This window comes from Prionailurus viverrinus, chromosome F1 (genome assembly GCF_022837055.1).
Source record: "Prionailurus viverrinus isolate Anna chromosome F1, UM_Priviv_1.0, whole genome shotgun sequence".
NCBI lineage: Eukaryota > Metazoa > Chordata > Mammalia > Carnivora > Felidae > Prionailurus > Prionailurus viverrinus.
In genome coordinates, this window is record NC_062577.1 from 66,825,202 (window position 1) to 66,852,082 (window position 26,881).

General features: G+C 65.2%; 4 protein-coding genes across 16 annotated transcripts; 3 read left to right on the plus strand and 1 right to left on the minus strand.

The window, feature by feature from the left end:
* On the plus strand, window positions 1–3,836 carry SLC39A1 (solute carrier family 39 member 1). 3 transcript variants are annotated; one of them, XM_047841472.1, is made up of 5 exons: window positions 16–72; window positions 239–378; window positions 618–836; window positions 1,003–1,133; window positions 2,220–3,836. In XM_047841472.1, the coding sequence occupies exons 3-5, from the start codon at window positions 650–652 to the stop codon at window positions 2,871–2,873; spliced, it is 972 nt and encodes a 323-aa protein (XP_047697428.1). In that variant the 5' UTR covers window positions 16–72; window positions 239–378; window positions 618–649; the 3' UTR covers window positions 2,874–3,836. The 3 variants fall into 3 exon arrangements, with proteins under 3 accessions (XP_047697427.1, XP_047697430.1, XP_047697428.1); XM_047841471.1 differs by having other exon boundaries at window positions 1–378; XM_047841474.1 differs by lacking the exon at window positions 239–378 and having other exon boundaries at window positions 5–72.
* A 542-nt stretch (window positions 3,837–4,378) lies between these two features.
* Window positions 4,379–13,423, plus strand: CRTC2 (CREB regulated transcription coactivator 2). Of its 4 annotated transcripts, XM_047841467.1 has the most exons (15): window positions 4,785–5,188; window positions 5,803–5,872; window positions 7,267–7,368; window positions 7,457–7,573; window positions 8,102–8,163; window positions 8,741–8,809; window positions 8,961–9,064; window positions 9,168–9,197; window positions 9,338–9,402; window positions 9,485–9,534; window positions 9,654–9,904; window positions 10,209–10,639; window positions 11,763–12,017; window positions 12,464–12,650; window positions 12,778–13,423. In XM_047841467.1, the coding sequence occupies exons 1-15, from the start codon at window positions 5,133–5,135 to the stop codon at window positions 12,996–12,998; spliced, it is 2,070 nt and encodes a 689-aa protein (XP_047697423.1). In that variant the 5' UTR covers window positions 4,785–5,132; the 3' UTR covers window positions 12,999–13,423. The 4 variants fall into 4 exon arrangements, with proteins under 4 accessions (XP_047697424.1, XP_047697422.1, XP_047697423.1 ...); XM_047841466.1 differs by lacking the exons at window positions 4,785–5,188; window positions 5,803–5,872 and adding an exon at window positions 4,380–4,578; XM_047841469.1 differs by lacking the exons at window positions 4,785–5,188; window positions 5,803–5,872 and adding an exon at window positions 5,899–6,431.
* Window positions 13,371–14,403, minus strand: LOC125155801 (sterile alpha motif domain-containing protein 1-like). Of its 2 annotated transcripts, none has more exons than XM_047841489.1 (2): window positions 14,012–14,403; window positions 13,371–13,819 (listed from the first exon to the last, which is right to left on the minus strand). In XM_047841489.1, exons 1-2 carry the CDS (start codon window positions 14,386–14,388, stop codon window positions 13,798–13,800), a joined length of 399 nt encoding a protein of 132 aa, XP_047697445.1. In that variant the 5' UTR covers window positions 14,389–14,403; the 3' UTR covers window positions 13,371–13,797. The 2 variants fall into 2 exon arrangements, with proteins under 2 accessions (XP_047697445.1, XP_047697444.1); XM_047841488.1 differs by having other exon boundaries at window positions 13,371–13,836.
* On the plus strand, window positions 14,354–26,881 carry DENND4B (DENN domain containing 4B). Of its 7 annotated transcripts, none has more exons than XM_047841465.1 (28): window positions 14,354–14,477; window positions 15,697–16,036; window positions 16,458–16,710; window positions 16,906–16,975; window positions 17,172–17,341; window positions 17,416–17,660; window positions 17,956–18,022; window positions 18,124–18,182; window positions 18,368–18,512; window positions 18,716–18,891; window positions 19,035–19,135; window positions 19,408–19,721; window positions 19,905–20,050; window positions 20,394–20,533; window positions 20,613–20,739; window positions 21,116–21,341; window positions 21,647–21,775; window positions 22,552–22,717; window positions 22,972–23,139; window positions 23,332–23,720; window positions 23,833–23,955; window positions 24,045–24,214; window positions 24,300–24,435; window positions 24,626–24,862; window positions 25,319–25,436; window positions 25,528–25,693; window positions 25,784–25,848; window positions 25,967–26,881. In XM_047841465.1, exons 2-28 carry the CDS (start codon window positions 15,720–15,722, stop codon window positions 26,110–26,112), a joined length of 4,569 nt encoding a protein of 1,522 aa, XP_047697421.1. In that variant the 5' UTR covers window positions 14,354–14,477; window positions 15,697–15,719; the 3' UTR covers window positions 26,113–26,881. The 7 variants fall into 7 exon arrangements, with proteins under 7 accessions (XP_047697421.1, XP_047697419.1, XP_047697420.1 ...); XM_047841463.1 differs by lacking the exon at window positions 14,354–14,477 and adding an exon at window positions 14,764–15,446; XM_047841464.1 differs by lacking the exon at window positions 14,354–14,477 and adding an exon at window positions 14,764–15,138.

The window sequence follows — 26,881 nt, forward strand, 5'->3', positions numbered from 1 at the left end:
GGCGGGTCGCGGCGGGCGGGGCCCGGGTCGCGGCGGAACCGGGCCGATGAGGCCGAGGGGGACCCTGGCGAGGTGAGTGTGCGCCTCGGGCCGTGCGGGCTGGGCCGCCTGGGCGCCCGCCGCGACCCCTTCCACGCCCGGGCCCCGACGGTGGCCGTCTGCCCGCCGCTGCCCGCTTCGGGCGCGGCGCTGGGGGAACGAGAACGCGGAGTGACCCGGCCCCAAACACCCTGCTCAGGTGGCCCACGGAGCTGCCCGCGACACCTCTGCGCAGCCCGACCCCCTTCGCTCCGGCCACTCCTTCCTGCAGGGGGCGCATCCTGCCCTTTCCCGAGAGGACCCAGGCTCCTTGGCTGTCTGGGAGCTCCAGGTGAAAGGGTAATGAGCCGCCCACAAGCCCTCCCGCCTCAGTTTCCCTCTCGCGGGGTCCCTGAACGAGCCACTTGGAGGGGTGAAGTCTGCGGGGAAAGAGGACCGTTCCCGCCACAGGAGCGCATGAGTCGCACTGAGTGGGGAAGGTCGGAAGGTGGCAGGGTGAGGGAGCTCCGCTCTGCTGACCAGCTCTCCCCTTTGCCCCCCTTTAAGTGACCATCGCCCCCTTTGCTCTGTCTGCCTAGGTCTGACAGTCGTTGGAGCAGCCACAGCCACCATGGGGCCCTGGGGAGAGCCAGAGCTCCTGGTGTGGCGTCCGGAGGCGGTGGCCTCGCAGCCCCCAGGGCCCGTGGGGCTGGAGGTGAAAATGGGGGCCCTAGTGTTGCTGCTGGTGCTCACGCTTCTCTGCAGCCTGGTGCCCATCTGCGTGCTGCGCCGTCCGGGGGCTGGCCCCGAAGCCTCAGGTGAGGCCGCCTCCCTGCCGCCTCCCAGGCTGAGGGTAGGGGAAGGCCCTGGGGCTGAGGAGGGTGACCTAAAGGGGGAAAGTGGCAGTGACTATTGCTTGGGTTGGGGCAGGGGGGCTTGAGGGGGTTCGTCGCTCAGTCCTGTCTGTGCTCCACTCCTGCCCAGCCTCCCGCCAAAAAGCCTTGAGCCTCGTAAGCTGCTTCGCAGGAGGTGTCTTTCTGGCCACCTGTCTCCTGGACCTCCTGCCTGACTACCTGGCTGCCATAGATGAGGCCCTGGCGGCCCTGCACGTGACGGTGAGCCCTTGCTGGCTGCATGTGACCTTTCGTGTGTGGGTGTGTTCAATCACATACCTGGAGGAGAGGTGGCTTGTGTGGCTGTCTTCCTGGGGTGCCCCACGACCGTGTGGAAGGCGTTTAGCACGTGGCCATAAGAACTGGGGTTTTCAGTTATGGGGCATAAATTTTCTGTGGTGCACGCCACCCCATCCCCATGTGACTGTTTTGCACCCTTTGACAGTGAGACGAACCTTCTTACTAGGCATGTGATCTGCTCTGTGAGTTCCTGGGTCCCACCTTCCAAGAATGACCCTCACTCTCACACCCCTTTCCTGAAGGCTGTGATAGAGGGCCTGGGAAGGGAAGGAGGCCTGGAGTTCCCGACCAGAAAGGCCATAGTTCAAAGAAGTAGGACGTGAGGAAGGTCAAGTGCGAGGTGTAGGGAAGTCTCGCAGGATAAAGAGTTGTGTGGAGGTGCCAGGAAGGCCCCCTGGGCTCTTCCTCTTCCTACAACTGAGGACTGAGGAAGTAACACTGATGTACCTGCTGTGACTGAGTGGCGTGTGGCCCTGTGTGACTATGTGTAAGTCTCAATGGCCCCATGATAGTGTGTGGCTCTGTGTGTGAGCACACGGTAAGGTGGGCGACACCTGATCCCTGTGTGCGTGCACGCGCCTCCGTGTCACCAGGCCGTCCGCATCCATGAGTCTCAGTTGGGGGTGGTTTTGCGCCGCCTCCGCAGGAAACATTTGGCAGTGTCTGGAGACACTACCATTGGGTTGTCAGCTCTGGAAAGGAGGGCTTTGTGCTTGTTCTTGGCATTTAATGGGTACCGGCTCGGGTACAGGACAGCCCCCCAAAATAAGGTACATCCAATCCGAGATTTCAATAGTGCTGAAGCTGAGCCACACGTAGTGCTGTGAGGGACGCCATAATCCGTGTGATTGTGTATCACTCTGTGTCTGCGTCACCAAATGACTATCTTTGTAAACGTGTCTGTGAGGGGCCCTGGGTCTGTAACTGGGACCCCTCTACACCCTGACCGTGAACCCTCTGCCCCATCCCGGCCTGTGCCCTGAGCTCCCTGCCACCCTCTCTCCACAGCTCCAGTTCCCCCTACAAGAGTTCATCCTGGCGATGGGCTTCTTCCTGGTCCTGGTGATGGAGCAGATCACACTGGCTTACAAGGAGCAGTCAGGGCCGCCGCCTCGAGAGGAGACGAGGGCCCTGCTGGGAACAAACGGTGGGCCGCAGCACTGGCACGACGGGCCAGGGCTCCCACAAGCGGGTGGAGCCCCAGCGGCCCCCTCGGCCCTGCGTGCCTGTGTCCTGGTCTTTTCCCTGGCCCTGCACTCCGTGTTCGAGGGGCTGGCGGTGGGGCTGCAGCGAGACCGGGCGCGGGCCATGGAGCTGTGCCTGGCTCTGCTGCTCCACAAGGGCGTCCTGGCCGTGAGCTTGTCCCTGCGGCTGCTGCAGAGCCGTTTGCGGGCGCAGGTGGTAGCTGGCTGTGGGATCCTCTTTGCATGCATGACACCTCTGGGCATTGGGCTGGGTGCAGCCCTGGCAGAGTCGGCTGGGCCCCTGCACCAGCTGGCCCAGTCTGTGCTGGAGGGCATGGCAGCTGGCACCTTTCTCTATATCACCTTCCTGGAAATTCTGCCCCAGGAGCTGGCCACTTCTGAACAGAGGATCCTCAAGGTCATTCTGCTCCTCGCAGGCTTTGCCCTGCTAACTGGCCTGCTCTTCATCCAAGTCTAGGGGGCTCCAGGTGCCCTAGACCTTCCTTTCCTCTCCCAGAGTATGAGAATAAGGAGTGGGGAAGGGAGGTACCGAGGATCAAGGGGTTCTCAGAGACAGGGATGGAGTCTTTGGAACTATCTGACCCACGAGAGGGATGTGGTAGACAAGAGCCTGGCCCTAAGGGACAAGAGATAGTTAAGTCACTAAAGACATGATTGAAGGACGTTCATATTGGGGAAGACACTGAATGCTAGAATCTGGGCTCAGACACTGCATACAAGGACAAGCTGACACTGGGAAGGCTGGAGGCAGGTGCCCAGCTGCCGTGGGGTAGAGGTGTAGAGAAGGCACAGCCCAGGGTCGGCTGTCCTGCTGGTTCTAGCCCATTTCAGCCCTCTGTCACTTGGGGGTGGAGTGGACCCCTACTTTTCTTAGCTCCTGCTCTCCTCTTAGTCTCCTGCTTCCCTTCTCCCAGGGGACTAGTGCCAAACGGCCTCTTCCTGCCAGTTTTGGTACCTTCTCTGGCTTCTCTAGTCCTGCTCACTTCTCTATTTTTAAAGTGCCAAAGAAATCTCTTCCCTCTTTCTCAAAAAGCACAGTGATGGCACTGAACCGTGCCCAACACTTCAGCGGAGGGGCCCTGCTTGCCCTTTATTTGGGGGCAGAAATGTTTGCTGAGTTAGGGCTGGGAGAGGGTTGCCAGAGCCACGGCCGCCACCACCACCACTACACCCTAGGAATATTGAACATGGACATGGTACCCCATGCCCAGATGATAAAAACTGAACTGCCAAAACTTTCTTTCTTTCTTTCTTTTTTTTTTTTTCTATACCAGAGGAGCCCAAGGGGGAAGGGGAAGGCTCACCCTCAGCGTTATTTTTGGGGAGGGAGGGCTGTGGACAGAGCCATATTCTCTAGAATCTATTTTACTAACTGACCTGTTTTGGGACTTGTTACCCAAATAAAAGATGTTTCTATATATTTGTACAGTATCTGACTCATTTGTCTTGGGGAAGGGGTGGGCACGTGGCCAGTCTGAGAGGGCTTGAGTCCCAGATGTTTACAGGGACATTACCCTGCTCTCCCGATTCTCATTCGGGCCTGAAGACCCAAAATTTTTCCCCTTTTGTCTCTTCCTTCTTCCCGCCCTGTCTCCACCCCTTCCCTTCCTCCCCTTCCCCTTCCTCCCCTGCATCCCGCTCCCCTTCGCGTTCGGAGCCTCGGGACAACTTTAGAACTACTCTTCCCAGCCTACCCCGTGCGGGGAGGAGCCCAGGGAGGAGGAGTCAAGTTCCCAGGCCCCGGAGCCACAAGGCTGCTGGGAAATGGGGTCCGCTTCCTGTCCGCGCCGCTCGCCCGGGGCCGCGCAAGGGTCACGTAAACAAACTACAGTTCCCGGCGGCCCCCGCGCGGCAGGTCCGGGCTAGGCTGGGGCCGGGTTCGCGGTGCTCGCCGAGGCGGCGGCGGCAGCGGCGGCGGCGGCGGCGGCTGCGGCTGGAGGCGCGGGCCGGGGCCCGCGGCGGGGCCGGGGCTGGTCCGGGAGGGTGGCGGGGAGGGACGCGCGGGGAAGATGGCGACGGCGGGAGCGAACGGGCCCGGCTCGGCCACGGCCGCAGCTTCCAATCCGCGCAAGTTTAGTGAGAAGATCGCGCTGCAGAAGCAGCGTCAGGCCGAAGAGACGGCGGCCTTCGAGGAGGTGATGATGGACATCGGCTCCACCCGGGTGAGGGGCCGCCCGGGCAGCGGGAGCGGAACGAGCAGCCGCGGAGCGGGGAGCCGGGAGGCGGGGCGGGGGCGGGCGCCAGCGCGAGGGAGGCGGAGCGGGGCCGCCGCCGTCCGGGAGGCGCGGGCGGAGGGCCGAGGGGCCGGAAGACGGGCTTGCGGGGGAGGCCGGGGCTCGCGGGAGCCTGGGGTTGGGAGCGAGCGGGGGCCGCGTGCAGAGAGCGCATCCCCGATTGAGTCCCCGGGGACGCTGCTGCCAGCATCCCCGAGGCGAGGCGAGGCGGGGCCGGGCCGGGGGGCATGGTCCGCCGGGCCCAGCCTGGCGCCTCCGAGTTGGTGATGTCCTCCAGTCGGTTCCCTCTGCCCAGTTGTGCCGCGCTCGGCACTTTCGAACCTCCGGGAAAGGGCCCCTTGAGTGGTTTGAGTCGCAGCGCCGGGTCTAGTGGGGCAGGAAGTCCCCTCCTGCGTCCCTTCCCTTTGCTTCCTTTTTCAAATATTTCTTGTGGTTTCCTGACGTGAATGTAGGTGAGGACCATTGCGCACAGACTGTGCTTGATGTTTTGCTCTGGCCGCCGTGGAGGGGAGGTGGAGACTTTGAGGCTCCAAAGCGGGTAACCAGTTGGCTATAGGTCAGGTTTGCTGAGCTTTCTAGGAAGATGACTGCTTAATGGGTCGGTTATGAGGTGTCTGGCAGGGTCTTCTATGTTTGGGAATATTCTTTTCTAAGTAGTTCCAGAAAGAAAGCATCCTGGCCGAGTTGCCTTTGAAGCCCCTCTGGCCTTGGCTTCTTGCTTCCCAGGGCTGGATGTCAGAGGGAGTGAGGGTGGGAGTTGGCCCAGCTGGGAAGCAGCCCTTGTTTAGGGACACGTTAGTCTCCAAACAGCAGGTGAGCGTGTTGCACTGATCCCTCGTGGCAGGGAGCTGGAAGGAACCTCAGGGGACATAGTGGAACATAAATACCATATTTGAAAGCTCTTTCTGCTGGGCTGACTGTGGTCGTGTCTGTGACCATGACTCTGGTTGTACGCTTGCGTGTGTCCAACCCTAAACTGTTAGTCTTTCTTGTGTTTTTTTTCCTCTGAGTTTCCAGAGACCGTGTGTTCTAGTTTGTGGGGGGTCAGAGCAGAGAGAGTTAGGTGGGGAGGCAAATCGTGTGTGCCTGTGCACACACACCCCTCCAAGTGCCATGAGGTTCCTGATCTAACTTTGGACTGCTCTCCTTTAGGAGGCAAGAAGGTGGGCGAGAGGCACCGCTTGAGATGCTGTCCTCTGTCTGGACTGTGACTCCAGCACAGGTGTGGGGGGACTTGAGCATCTGTGTGTGCAAACAGAAAGGCCGTGAGAAGTTCAAAGCTGAGATTTCTGTCTTTGTAGTGCTTTGGTTTGTCAGAACGCCGCCTCTACCCACCCAGCCCCTGGGCTGCGCATACATGTCTAGTGGGCATACAAGGCCAGGGCTTGGGGACCCAAGAACCAAAAGCCAAAGATAAGACATCTGGGGCTTAGCTGGTTATCTGGCCAGCAGAGAGGGCTCCTCAGAGGCAGACACAACTACAGGGGCCTATGCTACTGAGAGGCTGGGTTATCACACACAATAATAGCAATTCGAGTGGCCCAAATGTTCACATCGTGTCCGCTAAGCTCAGTGGGCCGACCTCTTGGAACAGAAAGTCACTTTTGACCTTGGCCTGTGCACAACAGTACATGACCCCCGGAAGCTCGCCAGTCGCCCTGGGCCCGGGTTTTGGTTAGCAGCAGCGTCTGAGTCTCAGAAGTCGATGCTCACCTCTCTCAGACGGGCTTGAGACGTGTAGACAGGCAAACACCACGCCAGCCCGAGGGTTGTGCCTCCAGGTGCGTCTCCGCAGGGTGGGGGTCAGGTCAGGGAGACGGCTCTGGCCCAGGCTGAACTGGGGCATTCCTCACCCCCATTCTCAAGGTTCCCCTGGCAATCCAGAGCCTTTAGAACTAGTCAGAAGGGGGCACCTGGCTGGCTCAGCTGTGGAGCGTGCGACTCTTGATTTCAGGGTTGTGAGTCTGAGCCCCCCCCGCATTGGGTGTAGAGATTACTTTAAAATCTTGGGGTGGGGGGAGAACTTAAACAGAGGATGGCTTCTTGGTTTTGGCACTGTTTCTCCAGCTCGGAGAGCCATCATTTCCTGGATATTCTAGTTCTGGTGGTGCAGGCTGTCTGTGTGGCTTTCCTGAGCCTAGAAGCCTCTGCCCTCCGGAGTGGGATGGGGACAGGCCGGCGATAATGGCTCCGTGGCATCCACCGTGGCCTGCCCCTCACGTGCCAATTAGTCCTAGACGCATCTGGAGGGGAGAGTGGAGGTGCCTCATAGGCACCCTTCCCCGGAGTCAATCCACGTGACTAGCCTGGGGGCTCCTGGCAACCCCTCAGGGACTCTGTTTAGACCGCTGCCAGCTGGGACGGGCCGCAAGCAGAATGGCAGGCCCCGCCTGGCAGGGGGATGCCCGCCGTCGGTGGTGGTGACGAGAGTGGCCTGCAGAAGAGCCAGGGCAGTTTCTGCACCAGGTCTCAGCGGACCTGTCCCCCAGCACGGCCTTTTCTTCGGGTGGCCCTCCGGGGTGCGCTGGCAGTGGTGGCACACAGGTGGCGAGGGTGGCCCACAGGGACAGTGGTCAGGGTCCTCCCTGACGTTGCCATCTGTCCTCCGTGTCTCAGTTACAGGCCCAAAAGTTGCGACTGGCGTACACGAGGAGCTCCCATTACGGCGGGTCTCTGCCCAACGTTAACCAGATAGGCTGCGGCCTGGCCGAGTTCCAGGTGAGTGGGCGCCAGCCCTGGGGGGTGGGGGGGGAGGGCACGGGCGCCCGGGCAGCTGCCCCTTTGACTTATCTGTGTGTTTTGGCAGAGCCCCCTCCACTCGCCTCTGGATTCGTCTCGGAGCACTCGGCACCACGGGCTGGTGGAGCGGGTGCAGCGAGACCCCCGAAGGATGGTGTCCCCGCTCCGCCGCCACCCCCGCCACATATCCTTCCCGGAGGGCGGTGGGGCGGGGTTCCTGGAGAACTCGTGGTGGGAAGGGACTGGGGTCCTCTCCGGGCCTCCCAGAAAGGCCGCCCCCTGGCCCACGCGTCAGCGCTGGCTCCCGTGGCGGTGAGCCCCCCCCCCCCACCGGGCCGTGCCTCAGTCTCTGGCCCGCACAGTCTTCGGCCTGCTCTTTGCCGCCAGAGGCAGGACACGTGTCTCCTGCCAGAGGGGGGTTTGGGTCCCTCTGCACTTTTTTTTCCTCGCCTTTCTGTTTCTGGCTTTCGGTCTCAGAGGCTTTTGTAGACCCGTTTCCCACGCCCTGTCTGCTTGTTCTCCTTCATTTTTCCAACTCTTCCGGGCCTGGTTCCTTTCTCTCTTCCTTTCTTTGGCCCTGCTGTTGCCCCTTGCAGAAGAGGAGGGGGTGCTTGTTTCTGGAACCGGCCTCCTGTGCTGCCCCCGCTACTCTCTCACCTGGTCTCTGTCCCCACTGCCCCTTCCTCCCTTCTCCTTAACTGGTGCCGCTCACGTCGACAGCTCTCCCTATAGTCCTGCCTACTTGTCTCCTCCCCCGGAGTCCAGCTGGCGGAGGTCAGTGTCTAGGGCAGACGGATCTCCTGTCCACTCTGACGTGTCTCTGGAGGGAGCTTGGGTTGGGGCTAGGCTTTCAGCAGCGCGTCTTCCTGATGCAGGGCTGGGAGGGTGGGGGCGGGCGGAGCAGGTGGGTCAGAGTCCGGTCCTGGCCATGTTGACACGGGCGGCCAAGCCTCCCAGCCCAGCCAGCGCGGGACCAATGGGGACCGTGGCCGGCCGGGGTGTGTGTCGGGAGGAGGCGGAGTGGGCGCCCGAGGCGGAGTCCTGGCCCTCAGGTGTCTGGACCTCCCCGCTCACATCCTACTCGGTGCCTACACCGCACAGTCCCGCTGGCCTCCACGACGCCCGTTCCGCTTGTCCTGGCAGAGAGAAGCTCGCAATTTCCAGATCCCTTAGCTTGATCGCGGGAGAGGGGTCACGGGTCACAGGTAGCAGAAGAGCGGGAAAAGAGGCGCGGCCCTGGGCGCCCAGCCCCGTCTGTCTCCGCCTGGGCTGCACGGCTGTCTCCAGCCCTGTGCCTGCTTTCCTGTCCATCGCTAGCCTTCCTCCTGGTGACCCTGTGTTTCCACCCCAGGACGATGCCCTGGGGCAATTTCCCTGCAGAGAAGGGGCAGCTGTTTCGACTACCATCTGCTCTGAACAGGTGACGGCCCTGGCCTTCTCGGGTCGCATCTCCTACCGCAGTTTCTGGGCCCTGCTCCCCCGCTCCACGCTGTCCCAGCAAGCACTTTCCCCTGTGGAGCAGGGCCCGGGGCCGGGAAGCCCGCTCATCTCAGCCTCCCCCCACCCCACAGGACAAGTTCTGACTCTGCCCTTCACACCAGCGTGATGAACCCAAGCCCTCAGGACACTTATCCAGGTCCCGCCCCTCCCAGCATCCTGCCCGGTCGCCGCGGAGGTGAGCGGCCCAGGCCTCGGGCAGGGCAGGGAGTAGTTTCCACGGCTCAAGCCGGCGGGCGGGGAAGTGCGTCCCGGAGCCAACTCTTCTGCATCCTTTGCAGGTTTTCTGGATGGTGAGGTGGATTCCAAAGGTACGTGTTCCTTGCCGTGTGTGGATACTGATGGCAGGGGGTGTCTGGGCCAGAGTCGGGGCTTCGAACAGGCCCGGGTGCGGGACTCCCGCGTCCCCAGCTCCGTCGGCCACTCTCACGGCCAGTCTTTCTCTTTCAAGTCCATGGTGCCGAGGAGAACTTGCTGGACGACAAGCACTTGCTGAAGCCCTGGGACGCGAAGAAGGTCGGTGTGGCCCACGTCCCTCTTCTTTCCACGGGCCAGGTTCTCCTTGGCCCTTGCTAAGTGTTCTTCCTTCTCTCCTCAGCTGGCCTCCTCCTCCTCCCGGCCTCGGTCCTGCGAAGTCCCTGGAATTAAGTAGGCACCTCCGGGAGGCCGGCGGAGGGGCTGGGGGAGACGTGGGAGGCTGGCGTCCAGCCCCCTGCCCCCCCGACCGCGGCCCCCACGTCCCCCTCTCTGTCCTTTCCCCCCCACAGCATCTTTCCGTCTCCTGACCAGCCTGCCAGCGTGCCTGTCCTCCCGCCCGCCATGAACACGGGAGGCTCCCTGCCTGACCTCACCAACCTGCACTTCCCCCCGCCACTCCCTACCCCCCTGGACCCTGAGGAGACCGCCTACCCCCACCTGAGCGGGGGAAGCAGTACTTCCAATTTGACCCACACGATGACCCACCTGGGCATCAGCGGGGGCCTGGGCCTGGGCCCGGGCTCGGGCTATGATGTGCCAGGTGAGTGTTCCCTGGAGTGCTGCCTGGCTGGAGGGGCGAAGGGGTGGGGGACTTGAGCACCTGGGGGCCTCCCGTGACCGCACACACCAGTCCACCCCAGGATTCCCTTACGGCAGATGTGGCTTTTTCTAGAAAGGTGATGAGGGCAGCCTTCAGGCGGGCCGTGCCGGCCTCACTGTCAGGGACAGAGCAGGGAGGACCTCGCCTCGCCGCTTCCATAGTCTGGTCACTGCTACCTGTTCTGGGCAGAAGGGGGCCCAGCTCCCATCAGTAACGTTGGCATCTCTGGTTTTTGTCTGTGCAGGACTTCCTTCCCCTCTCAGCCACCCACCCTTGCAGGCCTCCCTGAGCAATCCCAACCTGCAGGCCTCCCTGAGCAATCCCAACCTGCAGGCCTCCCTGAGCAGTCCCCAGCCCCAGCTCCAGGGCTCCCACAGCCACCCCTCACTGCCTGCCTCTTCCCTGGCCCGACACACACTGCCCACCGCCTCCTTGGGCCACCCCTCACTCAGCGCCCCGGCCCTCTCCTCTGCATCCTCCTCCTCTGCCACGCCTCCTGCCCTGGGTGCCCCCCCTTACCCAGCTTCTACCCCCGGGACCTCCCCCCGCCATCGCCGTGTGCCCCTCAGCCCCCTGAGTTTGCCCGCGGGCCCAGCTGACGCCAGGAGGTCCCAACAGCAGCTGCCCAAACAGTTTTCGCCAACAGTGTCACCCACCTTGTCCTCCATCACTCAGGTATGCGTGGCTCCCTTCCCTCTGTGTCTCCCTTCCTCTTCTCTTCCTGCTGAGTGCTCTCCCTCCCCCCTTCGGCTTTCCAGATGTCTGTCCTCACTTCTGAGCTCCCGTGTCCGCCCTCCCCTCCATTCCTCTGCCCCTCTCGCCCCCCCCCTCCTGAAGAGTGCCGGCCCCGGGGTCACATCCTGGCCCCACGTCTTGCTAGCAGCCGCCTCCCTGGACGGGCGGTCAGGAGGTCTGCCGTGGTCTGTGGGCCTCGCGTGCTCACCTGTGGAACGAGGATGCTTTTGTAAGGGTCACGGGAACGGTTGACGGGACGTGCTTAGGCCAGGCCGGCTCAGGCGCACGCTCCAGACGTGCCGGCTTGGTCCTGGCCTTGCCTCCCTCCCTCCCTTCTTCCCGTGCTGGCTGTCTGTCTGTTCTCGTGTCGCCATCCTGTCTCATCCACCTCTCCTGTGGCTGTTTCGCACCCACTTCCCAGAGGCAGAGGCTCTCAGATCACACGGCCTCGGCTCCCCCGTTCTTTGTTTTCAAGAGGAGGATGTGGGCCGGAGGGAAAGTACCGTCCAAGCTTACTCTGCAAGTTAGGAGGAGTTGGGACCAGACTGGGCACCTAGCTCAGGGCTCCTTCCTCGATGCCGAAATGCCCCCTCTTCTTTTCTCTTGCCCCTCCTCCTCCACCCCCTTCCCTGGAATGCGTGTTGTGTGTTCCATCTTGACGCAGGTCCCCTTTCGTGGAGGAAAGACTAAGGCCAGGCCAGCAAGGGCTCTGCTCCCTCAGAGCCTGGAGCGAGACCCACGCCCCTCTCCCCGCCCCCCTGCCGCTGGTGCTGGCCTGTGGGATGGGTTGCAAGTACTTGCTTGCTGACGGTGCTTAGGAACCACTTACTTCTGCAGCGAATCCCGAGCAAGTTGGGCTCAGACTCATTCCCTCCCTTCCGGGCCGATACGCACGTTGGGAATCTGCACCCAACCCCCGGGGTCGCCCCGTGGCACTGTCAGCTTTGTGTGGAGGATGGTTGCAGCCTAACAGGGTGGGGAACCTGGGCAGAACAGGAACAGGGTGGAGGCACTCTTGGGGGCGCACTGAGGGCTAAGCTTCTCCCTTTCTCCTTGCCTTCAGGGTGTCCCCCTGGATACCAGCAGACTGCCCACTGACCAGCGGCTGCCTCCATACCCGTACAGCCCCCCGAGTCTGGTTCTGCCCGCCCAGCCGCCCACCCCAAAGCCTCTGCCGCAGCCAGGGCTGTCCTCTCAGGCCTGCCCGATGCAGCCCTCAGGCAGGCCACCGCACTGTGGGCTACTGTACCCGCCCAGCTCCGGGGGGCACGGGCAGCAGTCTCACCACCGGCTGACGAGTGACTTCAGCCTGGGGAACGTGAGTGCCCAGGTCTCCGGCTTAGCAGCAGGGGAAGGCCCGTGTGGGATGGCCGGTGCGCTCTGAACTGGGAGAGCTGGTTGGGGTGGGGGCGGGGGATCACCCCCTCCAGGTACCAGCACTGCCAGTCTGAGGCTTCTCTCCGCCTGCGTTTGACCCCCCCTCCTGCCCCTGGCCCTCAGCTGTCCCTGCACAGCGTGCCCTCTGCCGGCTGCTGCCCTGACTGGCTCTCTTCCCGGCATGCACGTGCTCTGTCCCGGCAGGTGTGGCACCCACACCTGCTCCGGGCCCCGTGCTCGCTTCTGCTGCTCTGCTTGCTGTCTTCACCCTCTCCTCTCATTCCTTGGGATGGGGGTGTGGGGTGGGTGCTTTTCTGGGCAGAGGGGGGCAGAAGGGACACGCTGGTCCGAAGCCCGCTTCCTCAGGGTCTGTCTGTGTGTCCGTAGCCAGAGCAGTTCAGCATGGAGAGCCCGTCGGCCAGCCTGGTGCTGGACCCCCCTGGCTTTTCTGAAGGGCCTGGATTTTTAGGGGGCGAGGGGCCAGTGAGTGGCCTCCAGGACCCCCATACCCTCAACCACCAGAACTTGACCCACTGTTCCCGCCATGGCTCAGGGCCCAACATCATTCTTCCAGGTGAGCGGTGTGGGTGGTGACGGGCAGGGAAGGAGGAGAGGACACGTTTGCCGGTGCGTCACGAGACTGAGGAGTCTCAGGAGAGTTTCCCGGGCCCGGCTCTCACCCTTCTCTTCTGCCCACATAGGAGACTCCTCCCCCGGCTTCTCTAAGGAGATTGCCGCAGCCCTGGCCGGAGTGCCTGGCTTCGAGGTGGCGGCGGCCGGGCTGGGGCTGGGGCTGGGGCTGGAGGAGGAGCTGCGCATGGAGCCCCTGGGCCTGGAAGGGCTCCACATGCTGAGCGACCCCTGTGCCCTGCTGCCCGATCCTGCCGTGGAGGACTCTTTCCGCAGTGACCGGCTGCAGTGAGGGGCCTCATCAGCGTCCGTCTTCTTGGCCCTGCCCTGTCACTGGTCCTTTCCTTCCTTCCCCCTGGCCAGTAGAGACTCCACTCTGCCCCCTAGATCCTCTTTCTACCATGAACGAGGGATCCCAAGAATGAGAAAAAAGCAAGGGGTCTTGTCCAGGTGGCCCCTGAAGTCTGCACAAGGGGCGGGCCTGGGGGAGCTGGAGGGAGGGCCTAAAGCACTTGTAACTTTGAATCCTCGGTCTGGAGGTCAGAGCCTGTTGGAAGGCAGGGGTGGAGGGGAGCCCCGGAGGCGGGGCTTGCCCTGCGCCTGGGGGGTGGGCGGTGCCAGCCCCTCCCCACTCTTCCCCTTGCAATGCAGGAGAGAGCCAGAGTGGATATTATTTTTTATTAAATATATTATATGTTAATAAAAAAATCATATCAAGCTCTGGTGGGGTTTCTATTGTTGGATATGTATCTGGGGGTTCAGAGGGTCCTGGGGCCCTCTTCTCAGCGCTGTTGTGGTTTGTGGAGGGGCCTCAGCCTCAGAATCTGTACCCAGCGTTGAACTTGAGCGTCCAGGCTGGATGAGGACTCCCAGGGCAGCACATGTGCCCCTCCCGTGCCCTCCCACCCCACCTGTCCAGGCTAGGCTGAGCGTGGGGACAGGGGGCCCTGGCTGGCCAGGCGCGGTGCTGAGGCCTGGCAGTGAGTTCCGGGTGAGGAGGTGGCCGGTGGCTGAGATGGCAGTCCGAAGTTTACCCAGGGGCAGCTGGCTCCGAGGAGGCTTGCACACCAATTGTGGATGCCAGGCAGGACTCAGGCTGGGTCCCGGGAGAGCCTAGGAGACAGTCGTACCTGGGCAGCCTCGGTGGGATGCTCCCGGGTCTCTCGCCACTCGCCTGGAGAGGCTTCCCCTTTCCGACTGCCCTCTGCCCTCCATGCTCTTCCGCACTCACCAGTCAAGGGAGTGGCGTCCCCTTCGGCTCCCCTGCCCCCCTGCTTTCCCTACACCCCACGATGCCGGCCTCACCTCTTCCTCTTTCCAAAGCCCTTGTCTTTTTCAGAAAAGGGAACTGAGAGCTTGTGGCCGAAGCCAACAGGGAATGCAGTGTCCCCTAAACCTGGAAGTAGGGGTGTCACAGGGTCGGCGCAGCCAGCCGGGGCCTCCTGGGCCACATGTGACCAGGCCCGGCGGCCTGCGTGCAGGGGGCCCTCCCGGCCGCCAGGGGTCGCGCTGCAGGCGCCGGGCGGGCGCGGCGGGGTCACGGCCGAGGGTGCGGGGTTGGGGGGGGGGGGGGGGTTGAGGGGCTCAGGGAAAGCGGGGCGCGCGGACGAGTGCGGCGCGGCGCCCCGGCCGCCTGTCCCTCCGTCCGCCGCCCGGCGGGAGCGAGCCGAGCCCGGCGCCATGTCCGGGACCGGGTAGCCCGCCAGCCGCCCGCCTCCGAGCCGCCCCGCCCGGCCCGCGGGCCGGGAGCCCGGGAGCCGCGGGCCGGCAGGTAGGGGCCGGACCGGGCGGGGCGGCGCGGGCGGAGGCGGGCGGGCGCCGGCTGCGCATCTGGTTCCGCTTCCTCCGCCGCGGGGAAGTGAAAGCGCGGGGAGGGCGCCGCGGTCTGCGCCCCGCAGCCCGGCGGGGCAGGGGCGGGCGCGCAGGTGTGCGGCGGGCGTCCCCCCCGGCCCCCGCCCCCCCCCGGCCCCGCGGTTCCCGCAGCAGCTCCCGGCCGGGGCGGCCGCGTGGGGCCAGGGCCGGGGCCTGGCCGGGCGGCGAGGGCATGGGGGGGGGGGAGCGCTGCGGGAAGGCGGAGGAGGGGCCGCGCGCCGGGCCCACCGCCCCCGGCCCGGCCCGGCCCTGGCGGTCCCCCCGCCGCGCGCCCTCGGGCCGACTTCCGCCCGCGCAGCTTCCCCTCCCGGGTTTCGGGAAGTCCCCTCCCTTCCCCTCCGCGGCGCCCCACGCCTCCAGTCCTCCGCTGCAGCCACCCACCGAGCTGCGCCCCAGCTCTGCGCCCTGGGGCTCGGGGACCCCCGGGGCCCCCACTCTCGGGTTGGGCCATGGCGGCAGGTGAGAACACAGTCGCTCCAGGCCCGTGGGGCTCCCGTCTCCCTCCCTGGGCTCCGCGGAGGAGGGCAGACGGCTCTGGACCCAACTTCAGGATCGTGGAGGTGGGAGGACGCAGGGCTGTTGGGTTGCTGGACTTAGCTTAGGAGCAAGGGTACTTTAGTCTGCTTAAAAGACACGAAAACTTGGGTTTTGTGGGCTTCCCTGGAAACCTAGAGGGGCGCTCTTTAAGGACGTTAGCTGGGTCGTGAGGCCCTGATGTTACCAGTAGAGTCGGAAGGTCAGAAACCCCTAAAAAAGACTGTCGGGTTGGCATGATGTCATTGCAGGCCTTTACAGAAAAGATTGCGATCTCCGCAGTCGGGAGCCAGCACGGGTGGGGCCTTTAAAGGGGATTCGGGAGCTGTCTGAGGTCAGAGCCGAGGTCAGCCGCCAGCCCAGAGTGGCGTTCGGCTGCTTTGGGGAGAGGGCTGGCGCCGCCCCGCGGGAGGGCCCGGGTCTCTTTAAGGGCCTGCTGACGTCACGGGCGGGAGCGCTCGGGGTTGGCGGACCACCGCCGGTCCTACCCTCCCCTGGAAGGCCGGGAGGGGTGGCAGCGCTCGGGGTCACCTCCCGGGTCGCCTCCCTCGCTTCTTCACCTCTCCCGCGCTTGACTGTTCCAGATGCAGTGAGTGAGGGGGGGGCCATGGCGGAGGAGCGGCCCCCCCGGCTGGTGGATTACTTCGTGATAGCCGGGCTTTCGGGGAGCGGAGCACCCATCCCCGAGGAGCCGTGGGTTCCCGAGCCCAGCGGGCCCCTGCGTCCTCCGCGGCCGGCTGACCCCATCACGGATGTGGCAGTCATTGCCAGGGCCCTGGGCGAGGAGGTGCCCCAGGGTTACACCTGCATCCAGACCTCTGCTGGGGGCCACCCCTTGGAACTCAGCGCCGGGCTCCTGGGTGGAACTCAGCCCGTCATCTGTTACCGCAGGGGCCGTGACAAGCCCCCTCTGGTGGAGCTGGGGTGCGTGGCCCCCTGCATGGGGACTGGGCGGCCGAGGGGCCGGTGTATTTACCTAGTGCTCCCATGGAGGTGGGTCCCCAGCTTCCAGCCCCGCGTCCTGTTTCCCGGTCTGTAACACGGGGGGAAATAACACCTCCTCAGGGTGCAGTTGACAGGATTAAATGAGGTCACCCACGTGTAGGACGCGGCACAGAGTCAGCAAATGGGGCCTTTTCCCCGTCGCATTTACGAATGAGTGTGCAGGCCACGGAGGGCTCGAGGGGTTGCTGCTGACCAAGAGGGAGAGAGCCAGGGCCAGAGTCCAGCCAGAAGCGGGCCCCCGGGTCCACTCTGACACGGCTGAGGGTGCGAGGCTGGGAGGTAGGACCGGTTAGGCGGATCTGCCCTGGGCCGTTGACATCGGTCTCTGCCCTGTGCCCAGGGTGCTGTACGAGGGGAAGGAGCGACCCAAGCCCGGCTTCCAAGTGCTAGACACGACGCCCTACAGCCACTCGGCCAATCTAGCCCCTCCCGGCCCAGGGCACCCCCGCACCTACCTCACTTACCGGCGGGCAGCAGAGGGGGCAGGGCTGCACGCCCTGGGCATCACTGACCTCTGCCTGGTGCTGCCCAGCAAGGGCGAGGGCACCCCTCACACCTACTGCCGGCTGCCCCGCAACCTCAACCCTGGCATGGTGAGTGGGGCCCGCGAGGCGTTGGCGTGAGGGTGCGGAAACCGGGCACAAAGGATGGCCTAGGGCCTCTAGGGCGGGGGTGGACCCAGGGGGGTGGCTCTCGTCTCCGGGGACTCCTTGGGGGTGGTAGAGCAAATGGCTCCCGGAAACGTCGTCAGCTACGTATCTGCTCGTCTCTCGTTGCTTCTGGGACAGTGGGGTCCAGCGGTGCACCTGTGCTACAAGGTGGGCCTGGCCAAGGCCAACACACTGGTGTACGAGGCAGGTGAGTAGCCCCTTTGTGCCCCCAGCCCCCCTGGTCTCGTGTCCCTCTGCCCTGGCGCCTCTCGGCCGGCACCACCTGCGTGTCCAGAACCCCCCTCCCCTCTGCCACCGGGCGCTTCTCTCGCATCCCCTGGTTCCTACACCCTGGAGTCTGATCGGCCCTCCTCCTGGTGCTCCCCACTCCGCCGGGGCCGCAGAGCTGCTGGGCCGCTACCCGGAGGAGGACAACGAGGCCTTCCCGCTGCCCGAGTCGGTGCCCGTCTTCTGCCTGCCCATGGGGGCCACTGTCGAGTGCTGGCCTGCCCAGACCAAGTACCCCGTGCCCGTCTTTTCCACCTTCGTGCTCACGGGTGCAGCTGGAGACAAGGTGGGTGTGCGGGGTGGGCCCCGGGGTCCAGGCTGTGCAGAGCCCGCCTGACGGCCTCTCTGCCCCCCTGCCAGGTGTACGGGGCTGCCCTGCAGTTCTACGAGGCGTTCCCGAGGGCCAGGCTGTCGGAGCGGCAAGCACGGGCCCTGGGCCTCTTGAGTGCGGTGGAGCGTGGCCGGGCGCTGGGGGGCCGGGCCGTGCGCAGCCGCCGCGCCATTGCTGTGCTGTCCCGCTGGCCTGCCTTCCCGGCCTTCCGAGCCTTCCTCACCTTCCTCTACCGCTACTCCGTCTCGGGCCCCCACCGCCTGCCCTTGGAAGCGTGAGCATGGGCACCGTGACGCTGGGAAGGGGTGATGAGGGAGGGCTGGGGAGCCCAGGAGAGATGGGAGAGGTTGCGGTGGGCAGAGGAGTGGGGGCAGGGAAACGCCACGGGCTGAGGGGTGAGTGGGGCCTGAGCTCCAGCCCACGCTTGCTAGTTAGGTCCTGACAGCGCCTGCGTGACCTCTCTGTGCAGCAGGGTCTCTGACGGCAGGCGAGGGCCTCCGGGTGGAGCTCTGGGAGGCCCGAGGTTCTGGGGGACAGGTGAAGGACACGTGCATCCCTCTCTTCCCCAGGCACATCTCTCACTTCATTCACAACGTCCCCTTCCCCTCCCCGCAGAGACCTCGCATCCTGGTACAGGTGGGTCCTGGGGGGTGTTGGGGGCGGGGAGGTGAGGAGGGGCGGAGGGAGGTGGTCCGGCCGGCCTCCGTCATTCTGACCTGCGGCCCTTCTGCCCCCAGATGTCTCCCTATGACAACCTGCTTCTCTGCCAGCCCGTGTCCTCACCTCTGCCCCTCAGGTACGTGCCCGGGTTGGGGGGGGCGGGGCGGGCGGGTGCTGTGGCGACCAAGGACACGTAGGCGCCAGGCAGGAGCGCCCGGCTCTCGAGGTCTGGAGGCCGGGCCCCTGGGGGCGTCTGTGCATAGTGTGTCGGGAGGCCTCTCCGGGGTCTCCTGGTGACCCCCCCCCTTGCGCTGCCTGCAGTGGTGCCAGCTTCTTGCAGCTGCTGCAGAGCCTAGGCCCGGAGCTGGCCGTCACCCTGCTGCTGGCCGTGCTCACGGAGCACAAGCTGCTGGTGCACTCGCTGCGGCCGGACCTGCTCACCAGCGTCTGCGAGGCCCTGGTGTCGGTGAGTGCCCGTCCTGCCCGGCCCACCTTCCCCAGACTCTGCTGCCCGCTCCTTCCTCCCAGAGGGTCCTCGGCCTTCTCCTTGGGCACGACCTGTACAGCTTCGGTCGGGGGGGCTGTTCTCCAGAGTCCCCCCAACCCCCGCTGCACCCCCTCTGCTGTCCCCGCCCCCGCCTCAGTGGCCCTCACTGCCTGGTGCTGCAGATGATCTTCCCGCTACACTGGCAGTGCCCCTACATTCCGCTGTGCCCGCTGGCGCTGGCGGACGTGCTGAACGCCCCCGTGCCCTTCATCGTGGGCATCCACTCCAGCTACTTCGATCTACATGACCCACCTGCTGACGTCATCTGCGTGGATCTCGACACCAACACGCTGTTCCAGTAAGAGGGCCGGGCCTCCCCCCCCCTCCCCCAACCCCGGGCTGGTGTGTGCCACGCCCCTGCTCACCAAGAGCCGGGGACCGACAGTGGGGGAGGCGGGACACGGGCCCTACCGCGCCTCCTTCCTGCTGCTTATCTCACAGGACTGAGGAGAAGAAGCCCCTCTCCCCTCGGACCCTGCCCCGCAGACCCTACAAGGTTCTGCTGGCTACGCTGACACACCTCTACCAGCAGCTGGACCAGAGTGAGAACCCTGTGGGGGCGGGGGGCTAAGCCCACGGGTAGGGAGGCCTGTAGGGAGCTAGGCCTTCCTCGAGGTCAGAAGTTGGGATCTCACCTGGTGGAAGTCGGCGAGAGGCCAGGCGGAGGATACCCATGTTCCGAACGCCGGGGTGGGGGCGAACTCGTTCCCGGGGAGGCTGGAAACTGCCACCTGACGGGCGTGCTGGGAGCTGGCGTTGGCTCGGCAAGAGCGGGGGTCGAGGCTGGCCTGACTCGGGCTGCCCTGGTCCCCAGCGTACACTGGCCCCGAGGAAGAGGCGTCCTTGGAGTTCCTGCTGACGGACTACGAGGCCGTGTGTGGCCGCCGGGCTCGGCTGGAGCGCGAAGTCCAGGGAGCCTTTCTCCGCTTCATGGCGTGTCTGCTCAAGGGCTACCGGGACTTCCTGCGCCCCCTCACCCAGGCCCCCTCCGAGGGCGCTCGAGATGTCGACAACCTCTTCTTTTTGCAGGGTAGTCGGGGCGTCTCGGGAGGGCTGGCCGGGGGCCGGGGGTCCCGGAGCCGCTTGCTTGCTCGTTCCTTCACTCGGCAAACGTCTCAGTGGGCACAGGTCCGGGCCCTGCGCTCTCCTGGGCTTGGAGGGAGTCCCGGGCACAGAGACGCCCCGCCCCGCCCTCGCGGACATCCCCCCACCCCCGGTCTCAGGCAGGGGGTGCCGAGGGGGCTCGGGAAGGCTGTGGCCGGTACGTGACCCGTGACCCCGCCTGCCCCACGCTCCCCCCCGCCCCCCCAGGCTTCCTCAAGTCCCGGGAGCGCTCCAGCCACAAGCTGTACTGCCAGCTGCTGCGCACACAGATGTTCTCGCAGTTCATCGAGGAGTGCTCCTTCGGCTCCGCCCGGCACGCCGCCTTGGAGTTCTTTGACTCGTGCGTGGACAAGGTACTGGGCGCCGTCCTTCCCTCGAGCCACCGCAGCCGCTCGACGCCCTGTCGGTGCTGGGAATGCCGTCCGTGCCCCACGTGTGGCTGCTTCGGTTGCACACCTCTCTCTGGTTCTGACTCCACCCCCCCCCCCCCCAGCCCGCTGCACCTCCCTCCGGTTCTGATTCCGTTGCCCCCCCCCCCCCCCCCCCCCCGCCACCGTCCGCCCCACCTGCTGCACCTCCGGGGCCTGGGAAGTGCCCTTCGTGGGCACTTGCTGTGCCCTTCAGGGAGAGGCCGGGTCCTGGACACCCTGGCCCGTGCCCACTGTCGTGACCTCGCTCTCTCACCTCCTGCTTCAGGTGCACCCAGAGCAGGACAAGCCTGAGCCGACGCCCTTGGTGGAGCTGGAGGAGCTGTCAGGGAGCGAGCTCACCGTCTTTATCACCCCTCCCGAGGAGCCCCCAGCACCAGAGGGCAGTGAATCCGCCCCCCAGTACTGGTGAGGGCCTCTTATTCCAAGCCCCGCGGGCTGGCTTCGTGTCCGCTGCTCCTGATGTGGCCTCCCTCTGCCCCTCCAGCTACGACGGCTTCCCAGAGCTCCGGGCCGAGCTGTTTGAGTCTCCTCAGGAGCAGCCCGGGGCTCTGCCCGTGCCGGGCCCGACCCGCAGTGCCCCCAGCAGCCCTGCCCCCCGCCGTACCAAACAGGTAACTGGGACATGGGCCCCAGATGCCCCTGACTCCGGCCATCTCCTCATCTGTGAAATGGATGGACTGGCGCCTCCGCTATTATTAGCCGGTGTCCGTGCGCTTGCACGCGAAAAGCACGTGAGACGTTAGCTGCCGTTACCGTTCCTGTCATCACGGTCGCTCTGTCCCGGCCAGTCTGGGAAGCCAGGGGCTTATTGCCTCTCCCGGGGCACCTGCCGGAGGGCCGGCCTGTCTGCCCGGGGCTGCAGGGCGGAAGCCTGAGTGCGGCACCCCTCCCGCCTCCTCGGAGCGCAGACCCTTGCTCAGGGAGGGGGGTGCTCCTGCCCCCCCCCCACCTTAAGACCTGTTTTGGCCTGGCGCTGTCCTCACCCAGGCGTCCCCGCCCCATCCAGGAGATGAAGGTGGCCCAGCGGATGGCGCAGAAGTCGGCGGCCGTGCCCGAGCTGTGGGCCCGGTGTCTGCTGGGGCACTGCTACGGGCTGTGGTTCCTGTGTCTGCCCGCCTACGTGCGGTCGGCGCCCTCCCGCGTGCAGGCTCTGCACACGGCCTACCACGTGCTGCGCCAGATGGAGAGCCGCAAGGTGGTGCTGCCGGACGAGGTGGGCCTCCGCGCCCCGCCGCGGGGCCAACCGCGCAGCCGTGGGGAGCCGGGCAGGTGTTCCGAACGTTCCCTGAGTGGGCGCGTTCAGGGCACGGCCGTGGGGACCGACCCTGCGTGTCAGCAGGAAGGGCGGAGACCCTGGGTGCCCCCGGGGACCGGTGGGGTCTGTGGGACGTGGGGAGGCTGCAAGAAGGTCCCTGCTGGGGACGGGGGCGGGGGGGGGAGGGGGGGGCGGGGGGGGGGAGGGGGGGGCGGGGGGGGCGGGCTGGGAGGGACCCTCATCCTGCGCGCCTCCCGGCCCAGGTGTGTTACAGGGTGCTGATGCAGCTGTGCTCCCACTACGGGCAGCCCGTGCTGTCGGTGCGAGTCATGCTGGAGATGCGGAGGGCCGGCGTCGTGCCCAACACCATCACCTACGGCTACTACAACAAGGTGCCGAATCCGGCCAGGGTGGGGAGGGCGGGCGGTGGCCGGTGTGCCGCGGGGAGGGTGCTGCTCCCTGACGCCCCCTCGGGGACCCGCCCCGTGCCCACCGTGTCCTCCCCCGTGCCCGGAGCTCCTTAGCGCCCACACGGGGCTTCCTCCTACTTGGCCGCTTTCTCACTCGCCAGAGCCCCGATGAGGCGGCCGGGCAGGTACCGCTGTGACCCGCCGGTAGCCGTGGGGTCAGCCGGTGAGCCGGGAGCTGCTCCAGGCCCGCCGCACGGTGCCCGTGTTTGAGCTCAGCACAACCCCATCGTCCCAGGCGGGCAGTGAGGGTGCAGAGGGCTGGTACCTCGTGCAGTGCCCCACGCCCCGGGAGGAGGTTTGGGGGGCTGGGTGTGAACACGGGGGCACGGGGATGTTTCCTGCACTCAGGCCCTTAAGCGTGACCCTAAGCTGCCTCCTGCTTTTTACACGATGAAGCTAACGGCTGAGAAAGTGAAAAGATTTCTTCGAAGCCATATACTCGATAAGCAGCAGAGCCTGGGTGCAAACTGTCTGCGCCGTTTCTGGCTTCCTCCAGACTCCTCAGCGGCAGCTGCTGCTGATTCCCTCATCTGGGCTCTCGCTCCTGGCCGAGCCGTGGGCAGGACCCACCCAGGCGGGACGTCTGCAGGGGAAGGTGGCCCCTGGGTCCCGGGTGGCGTCCCTGAAACAGGCAGTGGCCGTCAGGCCATCGTCGGGGCGTGGAAGTAGGCCATCTTGATGGGCGCTGTGCTTGGCAGGCTGTGCTGGAAAGCAAGTGGCTGTCTGGTACGCCGGGCGGACGCCTGCGCTGGGCCAAGCTCCGGAACGTTGTCCTGGGGGCCGCTCAGTTCCGCCAGCCCCTGAGGGAACGGCGGCGGCGGCAGCAGCAGGCGGCAGCGCCAGAGGCAGGCGGTGCCCAGACAGGTGGGTGGGGGCCGTGACAGGCTTGGGGACAGCAGCCAGGCTCCAGCAGAGAAGCGTGGGGGGCCAAGGCTGGCCTCGTGGTGGGCACTGGGTGTTCTGGGCACTCTGGGTGGGCTGCGCTTGGCCGGTAAAAAGGGGAGGACGTTCTGCCCGGGAGGGTCCCTGCGACCCCGGTCCACGCGGGGAGCCCTGTGTCGGAGTAGAGGGCTGGTCTCTAGGTGGCTGCCTCTTGGCCTCGTCCCCGTCTTTTGCAGAGCCTCGTCTGGAGCGTCACTCCCCTACCCGCCCGCTTCAGCGCCAGACCACTTGGGCTGGTCGAAGCTTTCGGGACCCAGCTTCACCCACAGGGCGCCTGGTGAAAAGCGGCAGCCTGGGCAGTGCCCGCGGGGCCCAGCCCACCGTGGAGGCCGGCGTGGCCCACAGTGAGTACCCTTGTCTGACCCCCAGTCGGCTTTCCTAAGCACTTGCCAGGAAGAGAGGGGTTCTCTGTGGGGGGCGCCGTGGAAGCTAGAGGACCTCGTCTGGGACTCCGTCAGCTGGGGGTGGGGTGGGGTTGTGGCGCCAGAGTCCGGTCAGCCAGGGGCCGTGTTTCCCGACTTTTCTCTGCCCCGCAGTGATCGAGGCCTTGGGGGTCCTGGAGCCCCGGAGGTCCCCTGTGCCCTGGCGAGACGGAAGCCTCTCCGACCTGAGCTTGACCGGGGAGGAGCCGGCGCCTGGGGGCAGCCCGGAGGACTCGGGCTCTGCCCTGAGCACCCAGTCCACTGAGGCCCCGGAAGGGCTGAGTGGGCGGACGCCCAAGGCTGGTGGGCGTCAGGACGAGGCCCGCACCCCCAGACGAGGGCTGGGCACCCGCCTGCAACAGCTGCTCACCCCTTCCCGCCGCCCCCCTGCCTCGCGCGGCCCCCCGCCCGAGCTGCCCCCTGACCCACCTCCCCCAGCCCGCCGCAGCCCCATGGACAGCCTCCTGCGCCCCCGCGAGCGCCCTGGATCCACTGCCTCTGAGGTAGCCCGCGAGGGGAGGGTGCAGCTGTGGCGGCACCCGGGGGCCCAGGGGGGCTGCCAGTGCGGAGCCGGCCCCGGGGAGGCCCTAAGGGGGCTTTCTCCTGTGATGGCAGAGCTCAGCCTCTCTGGGCAGCGAGTGGGACCTCTCCGAGTCTTCTCTCAGTAGCCTGAGCCTTCGCCGGTCCTCAGAGCGCCTCAGTGACGCCCCTGGGTCCTTGCAGCCGCCCTCCCTGGAAGTGAGGATGGCCCGCATCCCTCCATCAAAGGCGGGGGCAGGGGAGGTGAGAGGACGCTTCCCGAGCCTGGCGGGGTCCTCTCCCTGCAGATCCTGCTGTCCAGCTGCTCCCTGTGCCGGGCCTGTGACTCGCTGGTATACGACGAGGAAATCATGGCTGGCTGGGCACCTGATGACTCCAACCTCAACACCGTCTGCCCTTTCTGCGCCTGCCCCTTCGTGCCCCTGCTCAGCGTCCAGACCCTGGATTCCAGACCCAGGTGCCCGAACCAGGGTGGGTGCTCCGGGAGGGATGGGGGGAGGGGAGTGGAGGCCCAAGGGCTGACCCCTCTTATCCCTCCACAGGGCCCCCAGCCCCAAGCCTGCCCCTGCCGGTGGCAGCAGAGACGCTCCTGTCCCCGGGGGCCCAGGCCCTGTGCTCAGTGACCGCAGGCTGTGCCTCGCCCTGGATGAGCCCCAGCTCTGCAATGGGCACACGGGGGTAAGGGCTGGCGAGGAATTGGGTCTGCGTGTGTCGCCCAGCAGGGGGCACCAGGGGTGGTAGGGTGCGATGGGCATTGAGGGCATGGGGCATCTCAGAAGCTGCTGGACGCGGTGGCCCAGCGGGAACCCGGCACTGAGGATCGGGCCGCGATCCTCCCTGAACCACCTTCCCTCTTTGCGCCTGACAGGGCACCTCCCGGCGGGTGGAGGCTGGGGCCTGGGCGTATCTGAGCCCTCTGGTGCTGCGGAAGGAGCTGGAGTCGCTGGTGGAGAACGAGGGCAGTGAGGTGCTGGCATTGCCTGAGCTGCCGGCTGCCCACCCCATCATCTTCTGGAACCTTCTGTGGTATTTCCAGCGGCTGCGGCTGCCCAGTATTCTGCCCTGCCTGGTGCTGGCCTCCTGTGATGGGCCCCCACCCCCCCAGGTCAGTGCCCCCTGCCCCTGCTTCCTGAGCGCTCCTTCCCTCACCTCCCAGCTCTGCCCCTTGGGCTTCGGAGGTGGCACCTGCTTTGACCCCTGGCCTTTTCACGCCGCTACTCAGCCTCGATTCTCTCATCTGTAGAATGGCACAAGCATCCAGTGCCCGGGGCTGTCAGACATCTCGTGTACCGCCCAGCGCCTGTCACAATGCCTCCTTGACATTTGTCTGTTCATCCCACCACATACGTACTGGGCACCCATTAGGTCCCGGGCAGCGTGTAGGCAGTAGTGACGCGGCGGCTGCAGAGCAGAGAGTGTGCTCTCAGAGAGCCCGCGCTCTCGTGGGGGATGAGCGTTCCTTCCCTCTTCTCTCTGACCGCATCCCGGAACACCGCTGGTCCAGGTCTCGTCCTCTGCCCGCCACCTCCTGAACCCGCCCCCTTCATCTTGGCCCCTGCAGGCCCCGTCTCCCTGGCTGACACCTGACCCGGCGTCTGTGCAGGTGCGGCTGCTGTGGGATGTCCTGACCCCTGACCCCGGTAGCTGCCCACCTCTCTATGTGCTCTGGAGGGTCCACAGTGAGTCTGGTATTTGGCTTAGGCTGGGAAGGGGTGGCTTCCACACCCCGCGGGCTCGGTGACCCTGGCTGCCTTCCTTCGTTTCGCACAGGCCAGATCCCGCAGCGGGTGGTATGGCCAGGCCCCGTGCCCGCACCCCTTAGCATGGACCTGCTAGAGTCGGTGTTGCGCTATGTTGGTCTCAGCGAAGTACACAAAGCCGTGGGGCTCCTGCTGGAAACTCTGGGGCCGCCTCCCACAGGCCTGCATCTGCAGAGGTATGGTGCTCCCACCCGGGAGGTCCCTGGCCTCCTATCCTGGGCTCCGCAGTCGTTTTCTCTCACTCGTCCCCTCTGCCTCCATTGCAGGGGCATCTACCGTGAGATCTTATTCCTGACAATGGCCGCTCTGGGCAAGGACCACATGGACATAGGTGAGGGAGCAGGCAGGGGACTGAGGAGGTGAAGGATCTGGGGCCAGGTGTGGCGGGGGGCGGGGGGGGGGGCGCTTGGAATCCTGATCTGTTGACTCACCTCCACCCTCTTCCCTAGTGACCTTCGACAAGAGGTACAAGTCTGCCTTTAACAAGTTGGCCAGCAGCATGGGCAAGGAGGAGCTGAGGCAGCGGCGGGCACAGATGCCCACTGCGAAGGCCATCGATTGCCGGAAATGTTTCGGAGCACTTCTGGAATGCTAGGGACCCTTAAGCTTTCGTCTCCCACCTGGGGTGGGGAGGTGAGGGAGAAAGGGTTCCAGAGATAACCTGCTTCCTTACTCCTTCCATACAGGAGTTGGGGACGGCCTGGGAGGCAGGCCCAGCCATAGGCACCGAGTGCATGGGCAGCAGGAAGCGGGACCCGCTGTGACCAAAAGTCACAGTCCCCTATCTGCGGCCTGCCCAGTGTGCTCACGCTGATGTTATAGGAGGTGGGGGTGGCGTAGGGGAGTTGGCACAGTTCTGCTCGTCCCCAAATTGTACCAGGAACTCTCCTCCAGGGCACCCACAGATCTGCACCGCCCTGGTCACGTTGCAAGTTTTTGTTTTAAAAAACAACTGGAAAAATACAGAGCTACTGAGCCTTTGCCCTGAATGGGAGGGAGGGATGTCATCCCACCAGTGATGGTTCTTCTTCCCCAGAATTGCCGAAGTAGCCCGAGGCTCTCCGTTACACCTTCCTACCTTAGTGTTTGTATTTTAAGTTATTTATTTTGGAGCCATAGCCCCTTGCTTAGGAGGCTCTTAGGGATGGTGAGAAAGAGAAGGGACACGGGGCAGCATGGTTCAGTGGCTTGTAGCTGCGGAAGAGGCAGGGGCCATCTAGAGGAGCCCCAGACCCCCCTCAGGAAGAACTAAAGCCCCGTCCAGTCCAGTCCTTCCCGCCCAGGGCCCGGACCGTGCAATAAGGGTCGTTCCTTGCAAAGTTTTGTTGGATGTAAATATAGTAAAAGCTGCTTCTGTCTTTTTC

Bases quoted from the DNA above. Each gene is read 5' to 3' on its own strand.
- DENND4B (XM_047841459.1), top strand. The intron at 17,661-17,955 runs GTGAGCATGGGC...TCTCTTCCCCAG, and splicing joins CACCGCCTGCCCTTGGAAGC to GCACATCTCTCACTTCATTC. The intron at 24,436-24,625 runs GTAAGGGCTGGC...TGCGCCTGACAG, and splicing joins TCTGCAATGGGCACACGGGG to GGCACCTCCCGGCGGGTGGA.
- SLC39A1 (XM_047841471.1), top strand. From the start codon at position 650: ATGGGGCCCTGGGGAGAGCCAGAGCTCCTGGTGTGGCGTCCGGAGGCG. The intron at 837-1,002 runs GTGAGGCCGCCT...ACTCCTGCCCAG, and splicing joins GGCTGGCCCCGAAGCCTCAG to CCTCCCGCCAAAAAGCCTTG. The intron at 1,134-2,219 runs GTGAGCCCTTGC...CTCTCTCCACAG, and splicing joins TGGCGGCCCTGCACGTGACG to CTCCAGTTCCCCCTACAAGA.
- LOC125155801 (XM_047841488.1), bottom strand. From the start codon at position 14,388: ATGGCGCCGGGCTCGGCTCGCTCCCGCCGGGCGGCGGACGGAGGGACA. The intron at 13,837-14,011 runs GTGAGGCCGGCA...GAGGCTGCCCAG, and splicing joins GGCTTTGGAAAGAGGAAGAG to GTACGACTGTCTCCTAGGCT.
- CRTC2 (XM_047841466.1), top strand. From the start codon at position 4,426: ATGGCGACGGCGGGAGCGAACGGGCCCGGCTCGGCCACGGCCGCAGCT. The intron at 8,810-8,960 runs GTGACGGCCCTG...CCCACCCCACAG, and splicing joins CTACCATCTGCTCTGAACAG to GACAAGTTCTGACTCTGCCC. The intron at 12,018-12,463 runs GTGAGTGCCCAG...GTGTGTCCGTAG, and splicing joins GTGACTTCAGCCTGGGGAAC to CCAGAGCAGTTCAGCATGGA.